The sequence below is a fragment of the Podarcis liolepis genome (assembly GCF_965112155.1).
Source record: "Podarcis liolepis genome assembly, chromosome: 7".
NCBI lineage: Eukaryota > Metazoa > Chordata > Lepidosauria > Squamata > Lacertidae > Podarcis > Podarcis liolepis.
This window is the reverse complement of record NC_139561.1, coordinates 2,843,341-2,862,841: the sequence shown is the minus strand read 5'-3', so window position 1 is coordinate 2,862,841 and position 19,501 is coordinate 2,843,341. Positions and strand designations below refer to the sequence as shown.

The 19,501-nt window shown below is 44.7% G+C and overlaps 1 protein-coding gene across 1 annotated transcript in view; it reads right to left on the bottom strand.

Annotated features, from left to right (window-relative positions):
* LOC310711979 (small serum protein 5-like) overlaps positions 1–16,609 on the bottom strand; it is a 78,774-nt gene extending 62,165 nt beyond the window's left edge. The window contains exon 1 of the mRNA XM_083514519.1: positions 16,279–16,609. Coding sequence (XP_083370645.1) covers positions 16,279–16,281 — 3 coding nt within the window. The 5' untranslated portion in view covers positions 16,282–16,609. The remainder of the gene's footprint in view (positions 1–16,278) is intronic.
* Between the last annotated feature and the right edge of the window lie 2,892 nt (positions 16,610–19,501).

Sequence of the window (19,501 nt, the reverse complement as noted above, 5' to 3'; positions counted from 1 at the left end):
GGGGGGCGGACTGTCTGCTTGAACAGACGTTCTCCAGAGCCAGCCCAATCCCCACATATTCTGGATAACCCTGATGTTCCCCAGATCCCTGGCCAGGGACTGGGAGGGATAAACACCCAATGCCTAAGCCAAGGTCTCCCTACAGCTGAAGTTTTAATAAACTTGCCTGGGAAGAGGGATTGATTGTTAAACTACTCTCGCTGAGAGGAATTGACACTACTTGTAAAAAGGTAAAGGACCCCTGACAGTTAAGTCCAGTCGCGAACGACTCTGGCTTTGCTGGCCGAAGGAGCTGACGTTTGTCCGCAAACAGTTTTTCCAGGTCATGTGGCCAGCATGACTAAGCCACTTCTGGCGAAACCAGAGCAGCGCATGGAAACGCAGTTTACCTTCCCGCTGGAATGATACCTATTGCACCTTGACTACTTGCACATTGACGTGCTTTCGAACTGCTAGGTGGGCAGGAGCTGGGACCAAGCAACAGGAGTTCACGGCGTTGCGGGGATTTGAACCACTGACCTTCCGATCAGCAAGCCCAAGGCTCACTGGCTTACACCACAGTGCTACCCACATACATCTCCCAAAATATTGCTGAGGAATTCACTTAACTGGGGCTGCAGGGAAGTGGTGATTTCTGCCTCAGCACAGCCATAGTCTGGTCCTGGTTAGCCATGTTTTCCTCCCTGCGTGACCGTTGGTGCCTCTCCCTTCTTGCTAAAAAGCCCCCGACCGCTAGGTTGCTAAAGATGCCTTATGACTGAAGCATGAACAAACACAAATTTCTTCAGAAACAGATTACCTGGGAAGGTGGGTCTGGCCTTCCTTGGAAGTTTTAGAACCGAGACTAGATGGCCTGGTATTCTTTAGCTGTGCCCTCCAGAGTGGGAGAGGCAGATGCTTTCATGACCAGTTACACACAACACACACACACACACACACACACACACACACACACACACAGTAAAAGAGGCCTCTGTGCATAAAAGAATAAACATGCAGCCTAAATGGGTTCTATACACAGATCTATTCAGCTTTCAGGAAAATGCATGTAAGCTTAAAAAGTTCAACAAAATTTGAAACTTAGTGAGCAACTGAGATGTGCAGATGGTTTCTATCTACAAAGAACTAGCTCAAATGTATAAGAATGTATCAAAGAAATGTTGCAAATGCAAGAACTGTGAGGGGTCATTTTATCACATGCGGTGGATCTGCAGGAAGACCAAGGCCTTTTGGGACATGATACATAATAGGGGGGGGGGGGATGAACTGACCTTTCCCAAGAGGCCAGAATTCTTCCTGCTGGGGATGTTAGAAAGCAAAATTCCAAAGAAAGCTTCAGCTGTATTTATGTATGTAACTACAGCGGCAAGGATTCTCTATGTTTAGAAATGGAAGGACACCCACAAAGGAAGAATGGCTGATGAAAATCCTGGAATATGCAGAGAGGGCAAAACTGAGGCAATGATTAGAGACACAAATTGAGAATCTTTTAAGGAGGACTGCTTAAAGCAGGCATGGCCACACTTGGCCCTCCAGATGTTTTGGGACTACAGTTCCCACCATCCCTGACCACTGGTCCTGTTAGCTAGGGATGGTGGGCATTGTAGTCCCAAGACATCTGGAGGGCCAAGTTTGGCCATGCCTGGCTTAAAGGGAATGGCCATACCCAGGGCCGTCTTTACCCGGGGGTGCAAGGGTGCAGAGCACCGGGTGCCGAATTCTGGGGGGCACCAGGCACCCACCGATGAAGCCACCTTAGCATATTGTATTGAGCTGCACTGCGGCAGCGGGGTCAGCAGCACCTTCGACACGACTGACCTTGCGCCGCATGCCTGCCGCTCACCAAAGCTGGGAGGAGGGGGAGTGACAGGAAAGAGGGAGAGACAGAAAGAGAACGCGCCTATCTAGCGACGGGAGTGTGCGCAGGCTCCGGAACCTTCCCAAGAAGAACTCGTATATGTGTGCTCACAAGGGCCCTCCCAGCTCTTCTAGAAAGAAGGTTGCTCCCACAGTGAAAGGCTGCCCAAGACAGTTCTCCCACGCATGCGCACAATGCCCGCCCGTCTCATCTTCCAGGCACCTCCTTACGACCGTAAGCGCATGCCTGGAGTCTTTACACTTTACAAGTGTTCTTTGCCTTTAGAAAAGCTGGTTTTAAACAAAAAACACAAAAAGCCTTACTTTTGGAGCTGCGCAGGTGTGAGCGCTATTTATCAAATGTTAATAGTGACACAAGCATAATAAAAGTTAATTTGGGGGCTAAACTAAATTTGGGGGCGCTGGGTGGATCTTTGCACTCCATTGGCGCATATGCTAAAGACGGCCTTATAGCTCAGACTGTAGCCTATTTAAGAAGTTATTTCCCATACGAGAAGACCATAGTGGGGATTGAAGTGTAAGAAAAGAGCAGAACATATTAAGAAACATGCTAAAGAGGATGAAATTGGATAATTGGGTGATAAGCATCAATGTTGGGTGAGCGGGAAGTCACTAGTTTTGTTGAATTGGAAAATAACAAAATGTAGGAAAACAAATTTATATAGTGAGATAGTCGCCTTTGGCTGGACTGGACAGGGGTCCTTTTCCTGTGTGTGTGTGTGTGTGTGTGTGTGTGTGTGTGTGTGTGTTCAAAGCATCAAATCTTCCTTTGCTCATATTAATAGGCTGCTTGACAATGCTGCCATTTTTTATCTCTGCTTTGAAGGGGCCAAGGAAGCAAAACCCCTGGGGCAAAACAATCAGTGGTAGGATGACTTTCTGAAAGAGGCAAAAGAGAAGGAAAATCAGCAGATGACTATAACAATTCTGGGTCTATCAAGATCTGGAGATCATTTGTTTGCTCATTTAGCTGTGTTTTTAAATTAAGCCATAAGATTAAGCTGATTGCCATTTTAATGAACTGTGTCAGAAACAAAACCGGCTTCTTTATCTGCTTTTGTAATCAGGGAAACTGATGGGAGTTGCAGTCCAGTGAAATCTGGAGGAGGAACTTCAGCTCAGCTGAGATGCACAAAAAGGCATCTCACTCAATGGCAGGGGCAGACTTTAGGAATATGGCGCCCGGAGCGAGGACAAAATTTGGCGCCCCAAAGATTCATTGGGCACCCTTCCTCCTCCCGCCTTCCATTCAGCACATGCTCTCAAGTGCATTATGTCATAGTTGGGGTGACTCAGTAACCCAGGGTTTAACTTTGAGTAGGTACCCGTAGAAGTATAGGTTTTATTATTAATACTGGATGGGGGAACTGCCTACACCACCCTCATTCTGGCACTGTCAGTGAGCTACCCAAGAAACAAGAGTTGAGCTATACTGTGGTTGTGTCTTTTTTTCAGCGTCAAAGACAGTTTGGGATCATTGGCTAGAGCAGAGGTTTTCAGCCTTTTTGAGTCCACAGCTCCCTTGACCAACTACATTTTTTCTGTGGACTACTGTGGGGCTCAGGAGCCCAGTTGTGTCACCTCTTTCCTGCAGAGCCGGCAGCCCCTCTCCCTCCCTTGTGGAGGGTTCCCTCAGCCTCCTCTCTTCTCCCCCCTCCTTGGGAGTCCTCTGGGCAGTCACTGCTGCCACTCCAGGTCTCTGAACTGCCCCCCCTGCCCCAGAGAGAGGTGCCTTTTAAAAGGTGAGTCTCTAACCCTCCTAGGAAGAAAGTTATGAAGCACAATGTGCATTTTCTAAGCAACTTCTGTCAAATGAGCCAGCCTGGCCTCTCCTGTCTGTCAGAGGTTTCAGCCAAGTCAGAATTGTGATTGGTGAGTTCTTTGGACACCAAGGAATAGGAGCCCCCAACATCCTGAAGGTAAAGGGGCCCCTGACCATTAGGTCCAGTCATGACCGACTCTGGGATTGCAGCGCTCATCTCGCTTTATTGGCTGAGGGAGCCGGCATACAGCTTCCGGGTCATGTGGCCAGCAGTGCATGGTCTTCCCGCTGAAGTGGTACCTATTTATCTACTTGAACTTTGACGTGCTTTCAAACTGCTAGGTTGGCAGGAGCAGGGACTGAGCAACGGGAGTTCACCCAGTCGTGGGGATTCGAACCACTGACCGTCTGATTGGCAAGTCCTAGGCTCTGTGGTTTAACGCACAGCGCCACCCGCGTCCCTCCCAACATCCTAGCAGGGCCCAATTTCTAATGGTGCAGTTAGAGTAATTGCGCCTGAACCTATGCTAGCCTGGGCCTGTAGGATGAGCTTTCTTTTTAACAAAAGGAAGTCTCTAGCCCTTCTAGAAACAAAATATTTGGACAAATAATGTGCAGGCAACCATCTAAGCTGAGGGCTGATAAGCCAACGCAAAGCGAGGGCTGAGTCTAAGGCTTCTTCTGGTTCTGCAGCCCAGAGCACCCACTTCCAGCTACAACTGGCTCTGCTGTTCCTTCCTCCACTCCTTTCTGGAGGGAAGCCCTTGCCTTGGCAGATGCTGTGGGACTAAAGCAGAGAGGGACTTTGGGGGTGCTGTTAGGGGTACGGGAAGTGCTGTTCACCACCTCTGCTTTGGCTGCCCATGAAAGGGCCTTTGAAAAAGCATGAGAGCTAGAAAGTGTCACACCCGCCAGCCTTCCCTTTACTTTGCCACCCATGGAAGGGCTTATGGAAAATGTGGAGGGAAACATTTTATTGTGGGTGGGGGAAGTCTTTTTGAAAAGGAGGGAGCAGACATGCCAGGGTCTGATTCCCCCCTCCTTCCTTTGCCAGGCAGCTGCTCCGGCCACAGAGGAGTGTTTTTTGTTTCAAAGTGTGTGTATAGGGTGAGGAAGGGCACATTGATGCAAGGGGCACATTGATACACCAACAACATTTCAATTTTGAGAAACATTATTCGTGTCGTGACATCACTAAAATGTTTCTATACATGTGTGAGTACAGCAGCTGAGACCGCGCCGCCCGCCAGTTAGCTGTTATCATTTGATGAGAGTAGGTGTGTTTTTAGCCAACTAAAAAAATACATGAAATGTAAAAGTGTTCCAATGCTGTTTTACATCGTATATAATAATATAATATGACCGACTTTCAATTGTCATATCCCAGGAAAAAAACAGGATCTTGTATGTTTGTCTTCCCCATTCTAGAAGATAAGGCAAGTATTGATTTCAAGAATGTTGTTTTGCAGTTGCCAAAACCAAATTTCTCAAAGGGCACATCTCAAACATCATCTCTTTATACTTTTTCTATTGACTTCAGTGGATATAATGTGCAATAGAAACTAAACATTAAGTAATTATCTTATTTCTTGTAAGTATTTTGTTTAAATTACTACTTTTTAACCATTTAATGTGAGTTCTTATACTTTTAAAAGTTTTTTCAAAGTTTTTTTTTTAATGGATATGTGTTTGATGAAAGATTAATATAGGTTTTGATGTTTTGTTAAGAAAACCTGCCATAAAGTCTATGATATGTGTTAGTTTTGAAATGTTATTTAGATTTTAAGTAATAAATTGTATGGCTGATTATGATCTCTCACAATAAAAATTGTTTTTTTCATTTTTTTTGTAAATAGTTACCATTCCCATAAAATTTACACTTTGTATCAAAGTGCCCCATCCAATGTATCAAAGTGCCCTGTAGGTGGAGCAGAATGATACAAAATTCATATTTTTTTTTACTAAAGTCATTATATTCTCGTTCTTCTAACTATAATAGTTTGATTGCTATTATAATATTGATTAGTTATGCCATGCATAAAGCAAAAAAATTATTTGACTCATTTTTGTTACATAAAATATGATATTGAATTTATCTGCATCAATCTGCCCCACCTCACCCTATGTAGTGCTGGAGGAAGAAGGGCAGAATCCACCCACTTGCTAGTTTTGCTTTGCTGCCTGCCAGCCACATGAAGCAGTAGGCAGGCTGCTACTTTTTTCTTTTAAAAGTGTGTGTTGGGATGCGGAGCAGTGCAGGAATTGCCTGTTGCTTGTGTTGCTCCTTGAGGGACTTTTTGAAAATGCCGGGGTGGGTTGGAGGCAGAAATAGGGGGGTCAAACCATGGCTGCCGTGTTTCTTTTCTTGCCTGCAGACATATGAAGCAGGCAGCTACTTGAGAGGCGCCTCAGTGGAATATGAGAGAGAGAGGGGAGGAGATGGGAATGCTTTTTTGTTTCTGCTGCCTGCTGCACAGCAGAGGTTGTTGCAAAGCGTTTTCAGGAGGCCACCTAGTTCAGAGGCATCATCAGCCCCATGCAGTGCGGGATTTATGTATAGGCTAAGTAGACTGAAGCCTAGGGCCTCTAAATCTAGGGGGCCTCGCCAGCCTGCCCGCTCCCCAGCATGCAACCTCCCCTCTCCCAAGATGCAAACCCAAGACTTCATGTGAGGGAAGGGCAACTTGGGCCTCTTAATCTAGAGGGCCTCGCCAGCCTGCCATCTCCCTAGTGCCGCAGTCTCCCCTCTCCCAAAATTGCAAACCCAAGACTTCATGCGAGAGCAGGGCAACTCCGGCCCAGCAACTATGAGACTCAGGGCTAGCCAGTGGGGCCCAGTTAGAAGCAGTGGGGTGGGCCCAACTTGAGGTTTTTTTGGCCCCAGGTCACAGCCAAAGTCTGCAAAATCTTATACATATAAATAAAATCCATCTAGATTGCCCTGGTGCAGGAGCACCCTTAGGAGCAGCCCATGGGGCCCAATTTAGCCAAATTTCTCCAATTGCCTTAAGGTCAGCCCTGATGAGACTGTGCATGGGTTGGATTGACAAGCCCTGCACCTTCTAGGTCCCTGGTGTCACTATTCAGAGTACAGACTCAAGGACTTGTTATGGAAATAAAGGGGGGGCACTTACTTGAAATCAGTTTTGTCACACACACACCCCAAAAAAACCCCGGGATGATGAGTCTGTTAGAATTCCTGATCTATGATTGCAGTCATAGGATTGTTGTCTCCCACATGACGGTATATGTTCTGACTCCACAGAGTGGGAACTGATGGAGACAGGATGTTTGTGTTACTGTGTTCCGTGAAGTGGGACTATTGTCCTTTGTTCTTTTTCTCTTTGCTGTCTGATGCTAGAGAGAGAGGGAGCCATGTTGTAGTGCTCTGTGTGTGTTTATATGTAAATAAAGTAGATTAGCCAACATGCTGAGTTGCTGAGGTCTGTCACGCGCATGATGCGCAAACTCTGCGGATCCCTAAGTGTGCCGGTGTCGGTTGGCATTGGTTGCTGTGATGTTCGGGCTAAAGAAAGCTTATGAAGCTCCTGAACGATCGACCAGGAGGGAGAAAACATGCCAGTCGGGCATGTGTCTCTGCCAGTGTCCTACTCGAGTGTAGGCTGAACTCCTGACAGAGCCCAGCCATCTTTTATTCACAGTCACATAAGCACTACACTACAGCATGGCCATAAGTGTGTACGTTCAACTGCTGAAATACACACCCAATATGTAGCAATGGAGATTTATGTTACTGCTTTATGAATGAACACGGTGTTTTATTAATAGACTCAGTATTTTTGGAATTACCTAAGAGCCACCAATAGGGAGCTCTAGAATCTGACAGCTACCAATCAGGTACTACCAAACAGCGACCCCTATTGCTGAAAGCAGGTAACCAGCAGGAAGCACTTCAGCTCAGCCTTTGCACTGTTGACTGAACACCCCCTGCTGTGCAGATAATGGAGAAAGCTCGCAAATTGTATCCCTTCTGCCGTCTTGGCCAACTCTATTACACTGGTGTAAACCCTGGTGCACCAGAAGCCCAGAATAGCAGCAAATAAAATCCACTCATACATCAGCGACTGATAAGACTTGTCAACCAGTTCCTCCAAAGTCTTCCTAAATTATAAAGCTCCAAAATAGAGGCCAAAAGAGAGCAGGTCTGGGAAGAGCAAGCCATACAATGGGCACCACCAGTGAAAAGGCCCGGCTCCGTGTAGCTCCTGCCCTGCCATTTGATAGGGTGCCCACTTGCCCTACTTCTTGACATGGAATGCTCTCTATTGGAGTCTCCAGGTCCAGTATAAAGACCATAAGAAGGGAGAGCAGGAACCTTGAAGTTCCCAACGGCTGTTAATCAAGCAAGCAAGCAAGCAAGCACACAATGGCATTTGACAAGGTGCCCCATGATATTCTTGTAAAGAAGCTGGTAAAATGCAGTCTTGACTATGCTACCACTCAGTGGATTTGTAACCGGCTGACTGACCGAACCATAAGGGTGCTCATCAATGGTTCCTCTTCATCCTGGAGAAGAGTGACTAGTGGGGTGCCACAGGGGTCTGTCTTGGGCCCGGTCTTATTCAACATCTTTATCAACGACTTGGATGATGGACTCAAGGGCATCCTGATCAAATTTGCAGATGACACCAAACTGGGAGGGGTGGCTAACACCCCAGAGGACAGGATCACACTTCAAAACGACCTTGACAGATTAGAGAACTGGGCAAAAACAAACAAGATGAATTTTAACAGGGAGAAATGTAAAGTATTGCACTTGGGCAAAAAAAAATGAGAGGCACAAATACAAGATGGGTGACACCTGGCTTGAGAGCAGTACATGTGAAAAGGATCTAGGAGTCTTGGTTGACCACAAACTTGACATGAGCCAACAGTGTGACGCGGCAGCTAAAAAAGCCAATACAATTCTGGGCTGCATCAATAGGAATATAGCATCTAGATCAAGGGAAGTAATAGTGCCACTGTATTCTGCTCTGGTCAGACCTCACCTGGAGTACTGTGTCCAGTTCTGGGCACCACAGTTCAAGAAGGACACTGACAAACTGGAACATGTCCAGAGGAGGGCAACCAAAATGGTCAAAGGCCTGGAAACGATGCCTTATGAGGAACGGCTAAGGGAGCTGGGCATGTTTAGCCTGGAGAAGAGGAGGTTAAGGGGTGATATGATAGCCATGTTCAAATATATAAAAGGATGTCACATAGTGGAGGGAGAAAGGTTGTTTTCTGCTGCTCCAGAGAAGCGGACACGGAGCAATGGATCCAAACTACAAGAAAGAAGATTCCACCTAAACATTAGGAAGAACTTCCTGACAGTAAGAGCTGTTCGACAGTGGAATTTGCTGCCAAGGAGTGTGGTGGAGTCTCCTACTTTGGAGGTCTTTAAGCAGAGACTTGACAACCATATGTCAGGAGTGCTCTGATGGTGTTTCCTGCTTGGCAGGGGGTTGGACTCGATGGCCCTTGTGGTCTCTTCCAACTCTATGATTCTATGATTCTATGAGGTCACCTTTGTCACAGTCAGGACGCCTATGTCCTGGCCAGGCCTGCTCACAATCTTGTTTTTGTACAACCTTGTTTGTTCTCAGCAACCAAAATTATATTATCAACATATACAAGCAGAAAAGTTGTTTTCCTTCATTTGCAAGGAAACGTACAAAACAAAGTGGCACTAATAAAGAAAAGTTCCAGGGTGGCAACAGAAAGCAAACTAAAAACGCTTTTGCAGTTCATCCGAACTGTCCAGCAATAACAAGTTATAGGAAAACTGGTGCTATTAACAGTAACCCTTCTAGTTGGTTAATTGATTTGGCAACTTCCATGCGCATGACGTTTGATGCTAATCCCCCCCCCCCCGAGAGTTAAATGATAACTCATCAGAGGCAGTTACAGTTGCAAATGGAAACAAAATATCTGTGAAAGGAAGAGGAGCAGGTTTGCTCAAGTGTGTTGCAGGTAGAAATACTGTTTGTAATGAAGTGAGACCAGTACAGTGGTACCCCGCAAGACGAACGCCTCGGAAGACGAAAAATTCGCTAGATGAAGGAGTTTTTCATTTTCTTAGCCGCTTCGCAAGACGCATTTCCCTATGGGCTTGCTTCGCAAAACGAAGCTTGCCCCGCAAGCTCCGGGGATAGCGGGGAAGCGCAGCGCGTCTTCCCCGCTGTCCCCTGACCCCTTTTGAACCAAGGGGCGGCAACGGGGAGAAGCGATTCTCCCCGCTGCCCCTTCCCTTGCTTTAAAACAGGTCCAGGGACAGAGGAGAAGGCGCGCGCACCTTCCCCTCTGTCCCCGGAGATTGCGGGGCAGGCAACGGGGAGAAGCAATCTTCTCCCTGCCGCCCCTTGCTTTAAACAGGTCCGGGGACAGAGGGGAAGGCGCGCGGCGCTTCCCCTCTGTCCCCGGACGGTCTCCATAGGAACGCATTGATTGATTTTCAATGCATTCCTATGGGAAACCATGCTTCGCAAGACGAAAAACTCGCAAGAAGAAAAAAATTGCGGAACGAATTAATTTCGTCTTGCGAGGCACCACTGTAGCTTACTTGCTCGAATTCACAATAAGAAAGTTTTGAGATTTTACATGCTAGATTAAAATTGAATAATTCATTGAGAAGGGGATTGTAAGAAAAACACTGGGGCCTAATTTGAATAGTAGAGTGCCTGGTATCTTGTGGGCAATCTCCTCCTTTATTTCCACACTGTGACTGCAGACCAAATCACCTGTCAGGAGAGCTATGAGATTCAGATGAGGGTCAGATGCCTTATCAATCTCAGCAGGTATATAACAGGAAGACCATACTTTGAAAGTGACAAACTTAGACAAACAAATTTTGATGAAGTTTTGGATGATTTTGCTATGAGGAAGTTAGGAAAAAAACATTTTAGCCTTACTGTATTTGATGGTTGTAGTTTACTTCTTAATATCTATTTTAAAAATGACTTTCTAATGACAACATAAAGTGGATTCTAAAAGTACCACACTGTCAGGTAATCATATAATATTGTTTACACTTCCACTGCAATATAATTTGTAAACTCAAGGTGTTTTTTTGAGGAATAACATTGCAACTTCATTTTCCTTAAAAAAAAAATGCCTATTCCACAAAAGGTTTACAAGTTCACTTATTGCAAAAGTTTTTCAGGGTTAATATTATGCATTTCTAAAATCTCCATGGTATTTAACCATAACATCTTATGTTCTTTAGAAGGAGAAATTGTGAATTGCAGAATTTTAAATACCCGGCATCATCCATGGCTTCACTCAATTTTGTTTACAACACTCTTCCATTTTATTCCAGTCACGAGGGGGGAGGTAGGGGAGGGGCCTCACAAGTGGAATAGCACAGGGCCTCTCTAAATCCGGCCCTGGCCCCATGATCTAATTTTACCTAATTTTTCTCAAGCTATTGTTGTTGGGGGCAGTGCAGATGCGCTAGTATAATCATTATCGGAATTTAAATCATATTGATCTTCTCCCTAAATCTTCCAAGTCCCCCCCCCCTTTTGTGGGGAAGGGGGTTCCCAGTGTGGAGGCATCAGCATTGTTATAAACTTTCTCCAGATGATTCACAAGTTGTCTTGGGAGGCAGTAAAAAGTATCATCAAGATCAGCAGCAGCAGCAGCTTTGTCATCATATTTCCCCCCATTTCTTTTTTTGGGCGGGAGGGCGTGTATTTCAGAAGCGTAGCACCACCTTTTCCTCCAGCAGGAATTGTTCCCAAGTTGTTTGGGGAGGGGAATCACAGTGCAAACTCAGAAATATTATTGTTGTCGACTCACCCCCCCAATGTCGACATAATCATATTTCTTTAAGTGAAGGAAGAGGGCCACAAATAACTATAAATCCACACCTGCACTTACCTAGGAGTTAAAAAGTAAAGGTAAAGGTACCCCTGACCGTTATGTCCAGTTGTGGATGACTCTGGGGTTGCGGTGCTCATCTCGCTCTATAGGCCAAGGGAGCCGGCGTTTGTCCACAGACAGCTTCCGGGTCATGTGGCCAGAATGACTAAGCCGTTTCTGGCGAAACCAGAGCAGTGCACAGAAACGCCGTTTACCTTCCCGCTGGAGTGGTACCTATTTATCTACTTGCACTTGATGTGCTTTCAAACTGCTAGGTGGGCAGGAGCACGGACCGAGCAACGGGAGATCACCTGATCGTGGGGATTCAAACCGCCGACCTTCTGATCGGCAAGCCCTAGGCTCTGTTTTTTAGACCACAGCACCACCTATTAGAATCTAAAAAGCTGCTGATAGCTGTGATAGGCATGTCCATCACTATCATCACAGAAAATTGAGTCCTAGTATGCTTGGCTGCCCCTTTCCGCTGTATAGTAAACTTCAGAAGAGCATGATCACTCGCACCTAATGATCCTTCCACTTCTACCCCACAAACCAGGTCATCAACATTGGTTAGGACCAGATCTAAAATGCCTGTTCCTCTTGTTGCTTCTCCCACTTTCTGGACAATGAAGTTGTCTGCAAGGCCAGTGAGGAATCTGTTTGACCTTATGCTCTTGGCTGAGTTTGACATCCAACAAATATCCGGGTAATTGAAGTCCCCCATTACTACTATCTCCCTTCCTTTTGCATGCTTGGCCATCTGTTCCAGGAAGGCATCATCTATGTCCTCCGTTTGGCTTGGGGATCTATAGTAAACTCCCACAATGAGGTCTCTGTTATTCTTCTCTCTCTTAATTTTGACCCAAATGCTCTCACTTTGGCTTTGAGGTTCTAAATCTTGGATCTCTTCACAGGTATACACATCCCTGACATATAACACCACTCCTCCTCCTTTCTTGAGAGGTAGTTTTCTTTTTTCTTTTCTTTTTCTCTTCCTGTTTTTAGTATGTATTTTGTGTTTTTATTTCGTATTTTTATGCTGCCAGCCACCCTGAGATCTTTGGGTGGAGGGCAGTATACAAATATAATAAAAATAAATGTTAAAAGGTGAGTCTCTAACCCTTCTAGGGAGAAGGTTATGAAGCACAATGTGCATGTTCTATGCAACTTCTGTTAAATGAGCCAGCCTGGCCACTCCTGTCTGTCATGGGGTTCAGCCAAGTCAGAATTGTGATTGGTAAGTGACTTGTATCAGATCCAATACAAAAAAAGGTCACAATAATTTTAAAATAAACAGTGTATATCAAATTGAGCAATATTTAATAATACATTAGAATCTAAAAAGCTGCTGATAGCTGAGATAGACATGTCCATCACTTTCATTATGATATGTACCAAATTCTGCAAGGAGTGATATCAAGCAAAGACAACAGATACACACCGAAATGCACATATGACTGATTTATTCAGATTCTTTTACATGAAAGGAATTTGGGTGGGCTTTGTAAAGCTCAGAAACAGGGTTTGGAGGGATCATTCAGTTTATAGAGCTCATATTCACATGTGTTTGGATTTACCACTGCTTTACATCCCGGAACATCAACAATACCACCGTACCTAAAAAGAAGAAGAACAATGTGTAAACTAAGGCTTCCCTGAGCTTATGGAGATCTTGTAGAGGAGCGCTCCTTTCTCCTGCTCACTTAGGACATGCCAAGAATGATTGGAACTACGGTACCTGGCAGAAAATCAGTTTTGCAAGATGTTTCCTCGATCCAGGGAAAACCAAGCCCTTGGAAAACATTTGCCCTGAGGTCAAATTCTCCTGGGGAATCCAAGCTGAATGTCTTCCAAAATATGCCATTGCATGTTGCTGTACGATGATTCTCCCCCCCCCATATGTTTGCAGTGGTTGAGGGCAGCACCCATGCACAAAAAAGGGTGTAGCAAATTGTTGGTGCAAAACCAAGAGGCCAGCCAGGAGGGAGACAGAAGGAGACAGGGAGGTGCAGGAAAGAGGAGGGGTCCTCTTCCATTGGGTGCATCAGGGTCCCTCTGCAGCACCAACTCCTAGGTGGTCTCCGGATGAGAGGATCTGGGACACAGGGAGATCCCAAAGTCCAAGCTTCAACGCAGCGAATGCCTGGTCAGCGGATGATTGGAAAGGCACTCTGGACATGTTCAATACTTGTTACCAGATCAAATTTCATGACTCTGCTTTCTATAAAGTCTATAAATATCTTAATTAATCAATCAATTCACTGTTTGGTTCAAGGAAATGTAGGCAACAATTTTATGCAACCTATCTTCAAAGGTATAGATTTATTGGGACACCCGTCTTCAGCTAATTCCGTCCATGAATGTTTATTGAGCAGAAGATCTTCCGGAGAGAATGGGGCAAAATAATTTGAAAGAGATTAATAGACCCAGTGCTATTCTGGTTATTTGGCCTACCTGGAACAGCACTGCATTCCACTTTCACTACATGTGCATTCCATGCAATCCGCTGCATTCCACTGAGTTCCGAATGCATGCTTGCTCCCATCATTGAGATCGGTACACTCAGTGGGCAGCACCGGCTGACCTAGGGAGAGAAATCCTATACATTTAACATCAATGCAATCAGAAGTTGCTGCGCAGCACAATGCAAAGACTGCGCAAGAGAAGCACAGTGACTGCAACTTGTCCCCTTGTCCGGATCCTCCTGTGCTTCTGACCACAGCCTGATACATGAAAATGTAATAGGTCAAGCGTTTCCTGACACGGAGTGGAGTGGGAAGCTTTGGCACCTTTATTCTTGCATGTCCTGGTTGCTGACAAGAAAGGTAGTGACCCTGGACGTCTGTCTTGCTTATACTGTGGCCATGCAGTCTCCTGCTTGCGTCTGCAGACGGTGGTTCCAAGCTTAAAACAGGGTGGGAGTGAATGGGGTGCCCTGTGGATGGGGAATCTGGCCGTTTCAATTTCTACCAGTTATTATTATTACTATTTTTATATCATCCTCAGGGCAGTTCACAACTTAAAATACAATCTAAAAACACAAAATACATAATAAAAGTAAACGCTTAAGCAGGGACTCATCAATGAGAAGATGAGATGGGAGCAGCGTCAGGTCATTTTAGACTCTGAGCAGCATCACAACATCTGGAGAAGTGTAGATTTTGAAGGTAGCTGCACTTTGGTCTGTGTTCTAGTTCTGCAAGAGCAGATTTGGTAGGTGTATGCTAAAAAATCTATAGTCAGGAACACATTTCTGAAACATTAATAATGATTTGGCCATAAATAGATTGCTTATCAACATTAAAGGTAAAGGTAAAGGTACCCCTGCCCGTATGGGCCAGTCTTGCCAGACTCTAGGGTTGTGCGCCCATCTCACTCTATAGGCCGGGGGCCAGCGCTGTCCGCAGACACTTCCGGGTCACGTGGCTAACATGACGAAGCTGCAGCTGGCGAGCCAGCACCAGCGCCGCACACGGAAACGCCATTTACCTTCCCGCTATAAAGCGGTACCTATTTATCTACTTGCACTTAAGAGTGCTTTCGAACTGCTAGGTGGGCAGGAGCTGGGACCGAACGACGGGAGCTCTCCCTGCTGCGGGGATTCGAACCACCAACGTTACGATCAGCAAGTCCTAGGCACTGAGGTTTTACCCACTGCGCCACCCGCGTCCCACTTATCAACATTACGTTGCTGTTTACTTACCATCTGTAATCTCTACTTCGTGCTGGCTAAACATGCAGTATCCCTGACAGAAGGCAAGTGTCAAAGACAAGGCAGTCAGGCTCAAGAGGATTTTCTGCAAAACAGACACACAAATCTTTCAAGAGGGTGTTATTAAATATTTATATTTAGAGCTTCCTTTTCTGTTTAAAATGGATTGCATCTGACTAAATCTGAGTCAGAGCAGAGCTACTGAAATTAATGTGTCCTTTACCTTTAAGATACCTGAAGAAGTGTGCATGCAGACAAAAGTTTATACCTAAAACTACTCAGTTGGTCTCTAAGGTGCTACATTTTAATTTTTAAATTTTTTTGGAAGGATTCTTTTAAAGACTTTCTTAGATCATATAACTTTTTTGAAGACTTGATTCTTTTAAGGGCGTTTTTAGGTTTTTAAGAAGAGTCTTTTTAACTATCTTTTTAAAGAATTGTTTTAATTTGTTTTGAATATATCGTATTTTTCACCCTATAGGACACACTTTTTCCCCTCCAAAAATGAAGGGGAAATCTGTGTGCGTCCTATGGGGCGAATGCAGGCTTTCACTGAAGCTTGGAGAGCGAGAGGGGTGGGTGCGCACCGACCCCTCTCACTCTCCAGGCTTCAGGAAGCTATCAGCAAGCCTGGGGAGCCCGCGGGAGTTCCCACAGGGCTCCCTAGGCTGCGGATAGCAGCCTGCTGCCCGGAGTGCGGGGCATGCTGAAGCCGTGGCTGGGGGGGTGTAATTTTTTTTCTTTATCCCCCCCCCAAAAAAACTAGGTGCATCCTATGGGCCGGTGCGTCCTATAGGGTGAAAAATATGGTGGTTTTCTTTGCTCTGTCCCTTTTTGTGGTTTCCAGAGGAAGCTGCAGTGACTGCTAATGGGTCAAGAAGGAGAAAGAGGTGCATTCTAGGTGGATCAGGTGTCAGAGAAGGAAAGGAACTTTTCAAAAACCTCATCCTTGTAATTTTGACTGCTCTTTGCATAAATCTGCCTCTCTGGTAAATCCTTTCACACCTTTTCATCCAATCCACATCAGAGCAACAGTGGGACAAAAATATAGAGTGTGACTTACCATCCTGGCTTCTCTGTCCTCAGCTGGTGGGAAACTCTTCTTGGTGGGAAATGACACCTACAGCTGTATTCCCTTCCAATGACTGGAGTGGACTTACATCCCCAAATTTATGCAGACATGGGAGAAGGGAAACATGGAAACGCCTCCCTTGCATGGCTGTTTGGGTAAACCAATGTGCCAAAGCAAACACACCTTTTTTTTAAGAGCACTGACTGGAAGAAAATGTTGGCACCTGACTCACTTGAAGTTTGTTTTCTGGAGAAATATCTGCATAAATGGGAGGCTTTGAGTTCCTTCACAAATACTTGAGAAAAACATACCCAGGCAAGGTGTGGATTGTAAATAATCCAGGGAATGTGGTGGTGGTGAGCTGGTCAGGCATGATAAAGCCAGATGGGACAAGGGAGGCAGGCTTAGAGATTGGACTGGCCTCACTGATGAGTGACTCAGAATATAATTTCTCCCGTCTGTGAAATTCAGTAATTTCTGGATTGAGTTGTGGTGAATGTGTCCAAATGTGTCACATTGTAATGGCAATGGGAGGAACAGGAAGCATATTATCCCTCTATGTTCTTGACAGGGTGCCGCTCAGCTGAATGCAACTGCCAAGTGGTTGTGTCCAGATTGGAATATTGCTCATTGACTTTATTGAAAAGTGACAAACCAAAAATATGACTTTGAGTCACGTGATCACAGCAGGGGCGAACCTTGGTATTTTGCCAGCTTGTGCAGGACCATTTGTCACCCTCCCCCACCAGCCCTTGCAGCTTTGAGAAGGAGGTGGGAGGACTCTAGGACCCTGTCAGAGGCCTCACGCTGAAGCCGGGCAAGCATTTGCCATCTTACTGGGCTTTGAGAAGGCACACTCCTCGCCTGTGCGCCTGGTGCAACCCCACCACTCGCACTGCCCTAAATCCACCTTTGCTCACAGAGTTTTAGATTGATTAACAATAAAGGTGCTAACAAAACATCTGTGGACATGTGACCTATGATTTGAGGGTGGTTTTGAGGAGATCCTGTGGGAAATGTAGCCTAATCTAACCCACATGCTTAGCTCTCGTTAATGCATGAAAGGGTTAAAAGCATAGAGTAAGCTGTTTTGCCAGAGCTAGGTCATACCGCCTCTCACTGAGTGGCGAAGGGTCAACAAATTCTTGCTGTCCACTTTCTTCCACCATGTGAATCCAACCAGAGAAGACATTGGGCTAATTGCTCCAAACCCAGACCACATACTTAGAAACCCTTTTCCAAGTTCTGTAATTATGTTTTTCTACGAGTGTTTTTCTTGCTGCTGTATGGAAAAGCACATAAATCTGACTTTTAACAAGTTTGAGATTAAATGTACTGTATACTTATCATTAAATTGTGGGAGGGCAGTTATGGGCTTGTTTTGTTCTTGTTCTTCTTTTTATTATGTCTTTTTATTTGGTATTTCAATGCTGTGAACTGCCCTGAGATCTATTTTTTTAAAAATGATATTTATTGAAAACAGATTTTTTTAAAAAATCACAGAGAAAAAAGAAAAAACAAAATTACAAAAAAAGACAATAACAGAGATAAAAAATAAAAAATAAAATAATCCTTTTCAAATTCTCCACTTTCTTTACCTTCTTTCCCTGATCTCCTCCTCCTCCCGTCTCTTGTATCTTGATTGATAATTATCACAGCAAATCCTTTCCATAATTCATAATATTCTGTCAATACATACATACATTACCTTGCTCTGTTTTCAACTTATCTTATATTAAACCTTAAAACTTAAAATTTAAATCTTATTTATTCCAGCTTCTCATAACCACTACCTTTTTACCTAATTCTTTAAGCATTCTTACAAGAGCCTAGTAAATCCATTTCAACATTTTTGCAACTTTCATAAATACATTTCTGACGATAAAGAAAAAAGAGAATAAAAACAATCCAAACTTCTTCCAGCGTCCCCTCCCCCCGGTCCCGGGATTATCAGTCCTTTTTGTCCCTTTAGTCTGGCCCATTCAACCTGGTGATCTTATATCCGAGGCCATCAAATCTCTTCCATGTCCCTTCCGCAGTTCTTCTTCATATTTTCCTTTCACTCGTGGGAACTCCAGCTTAATAATGCTTTTGACCCTTTTCGATAGATCAGCCCCTTTCTCATAGTCCAGACTAAGCTTCATGTAGTATTTTAAAGCATGTTTCAGGTAGTGAACATGTTTCCAATTCCCTCCAAGATAAATCCCATCAACTCCAAACCTCTGATGGCCCATTGCCAGATTCTGAGAGTCCAAACATCCCTGCATAGGAGGGTCAGTCCAACCCCCCATTTCCAACCAAACTTTGTCTTTCAGAATCTGGTTTTTTCCAAGTTCATTTATCAAGTCTAGAGACTCATTTTCTTGCTGGGCCAAAAGTCCCTCCATCCCTGGCGCCCACGGTTCAGCAAAATCCTCTTCTTTCAGTTGTTCTGTCATGGCACGCTCCTGTTTTAGTTCCTCGGTGAGCTCCATATGATTTTCCACTACCTGTTCAAAGGTTCTGGCCGCATTAGTCATAAAATCCATCTTCTGGCTTAACTGATCCAATAGGGCACTTATTTTACAGAAAGCACCTAACAGTGCTTCTGAAGGCATTGTTCTGCAAGGTCACAAATTCTTTCCCACAGTTGTAATCAATAACAGCTGCAAGTTCCCAGGGTTTAGTTACAGTTTCACAGTTCCCCTCTAGGGGGAAAGCTTCTGGTGGTTCTTTTCCTTAGAAACAATATCAACACAGTTTCTTTTTTAAGATATTTTGTCCATATTTGTTCTTTTAAAAGACGTAAGGAAACAATGGAATCACAATTTTTCTCTTCTTTGAACTATCTGTCAAGATATTTATTTCTGGTCAATGAGCTTCAAACGTCAAATCTGACACCCCGCTCCAGGGTCAGGACGGTGGAAAAATTACTTTACTTTAACTTCACTTCTGCAGGTTTACACGGCTCAGGAAAAATCCCCCTTCTTCTCCTGCTGTCGAAGAGGGGTTCAGCGATTTAAAATGATGAAAGTCGATCCTTTAAGAGTAATTTTTAAGGCTCTAGCTTGTATTGTCTTTGCTTTGTTCTAACTACAAAGAAACGGAAGGGTGACTTCCTGTTTATCCTTCCCGTTTCAGTACCAAATTAGGGTTCGTTTTAAAGTCCAAATTCCTTCTTCTTTCGCCAATTCTTATCTGAAGTCCAAATATTTACTGTTCCAGTACTCACGGT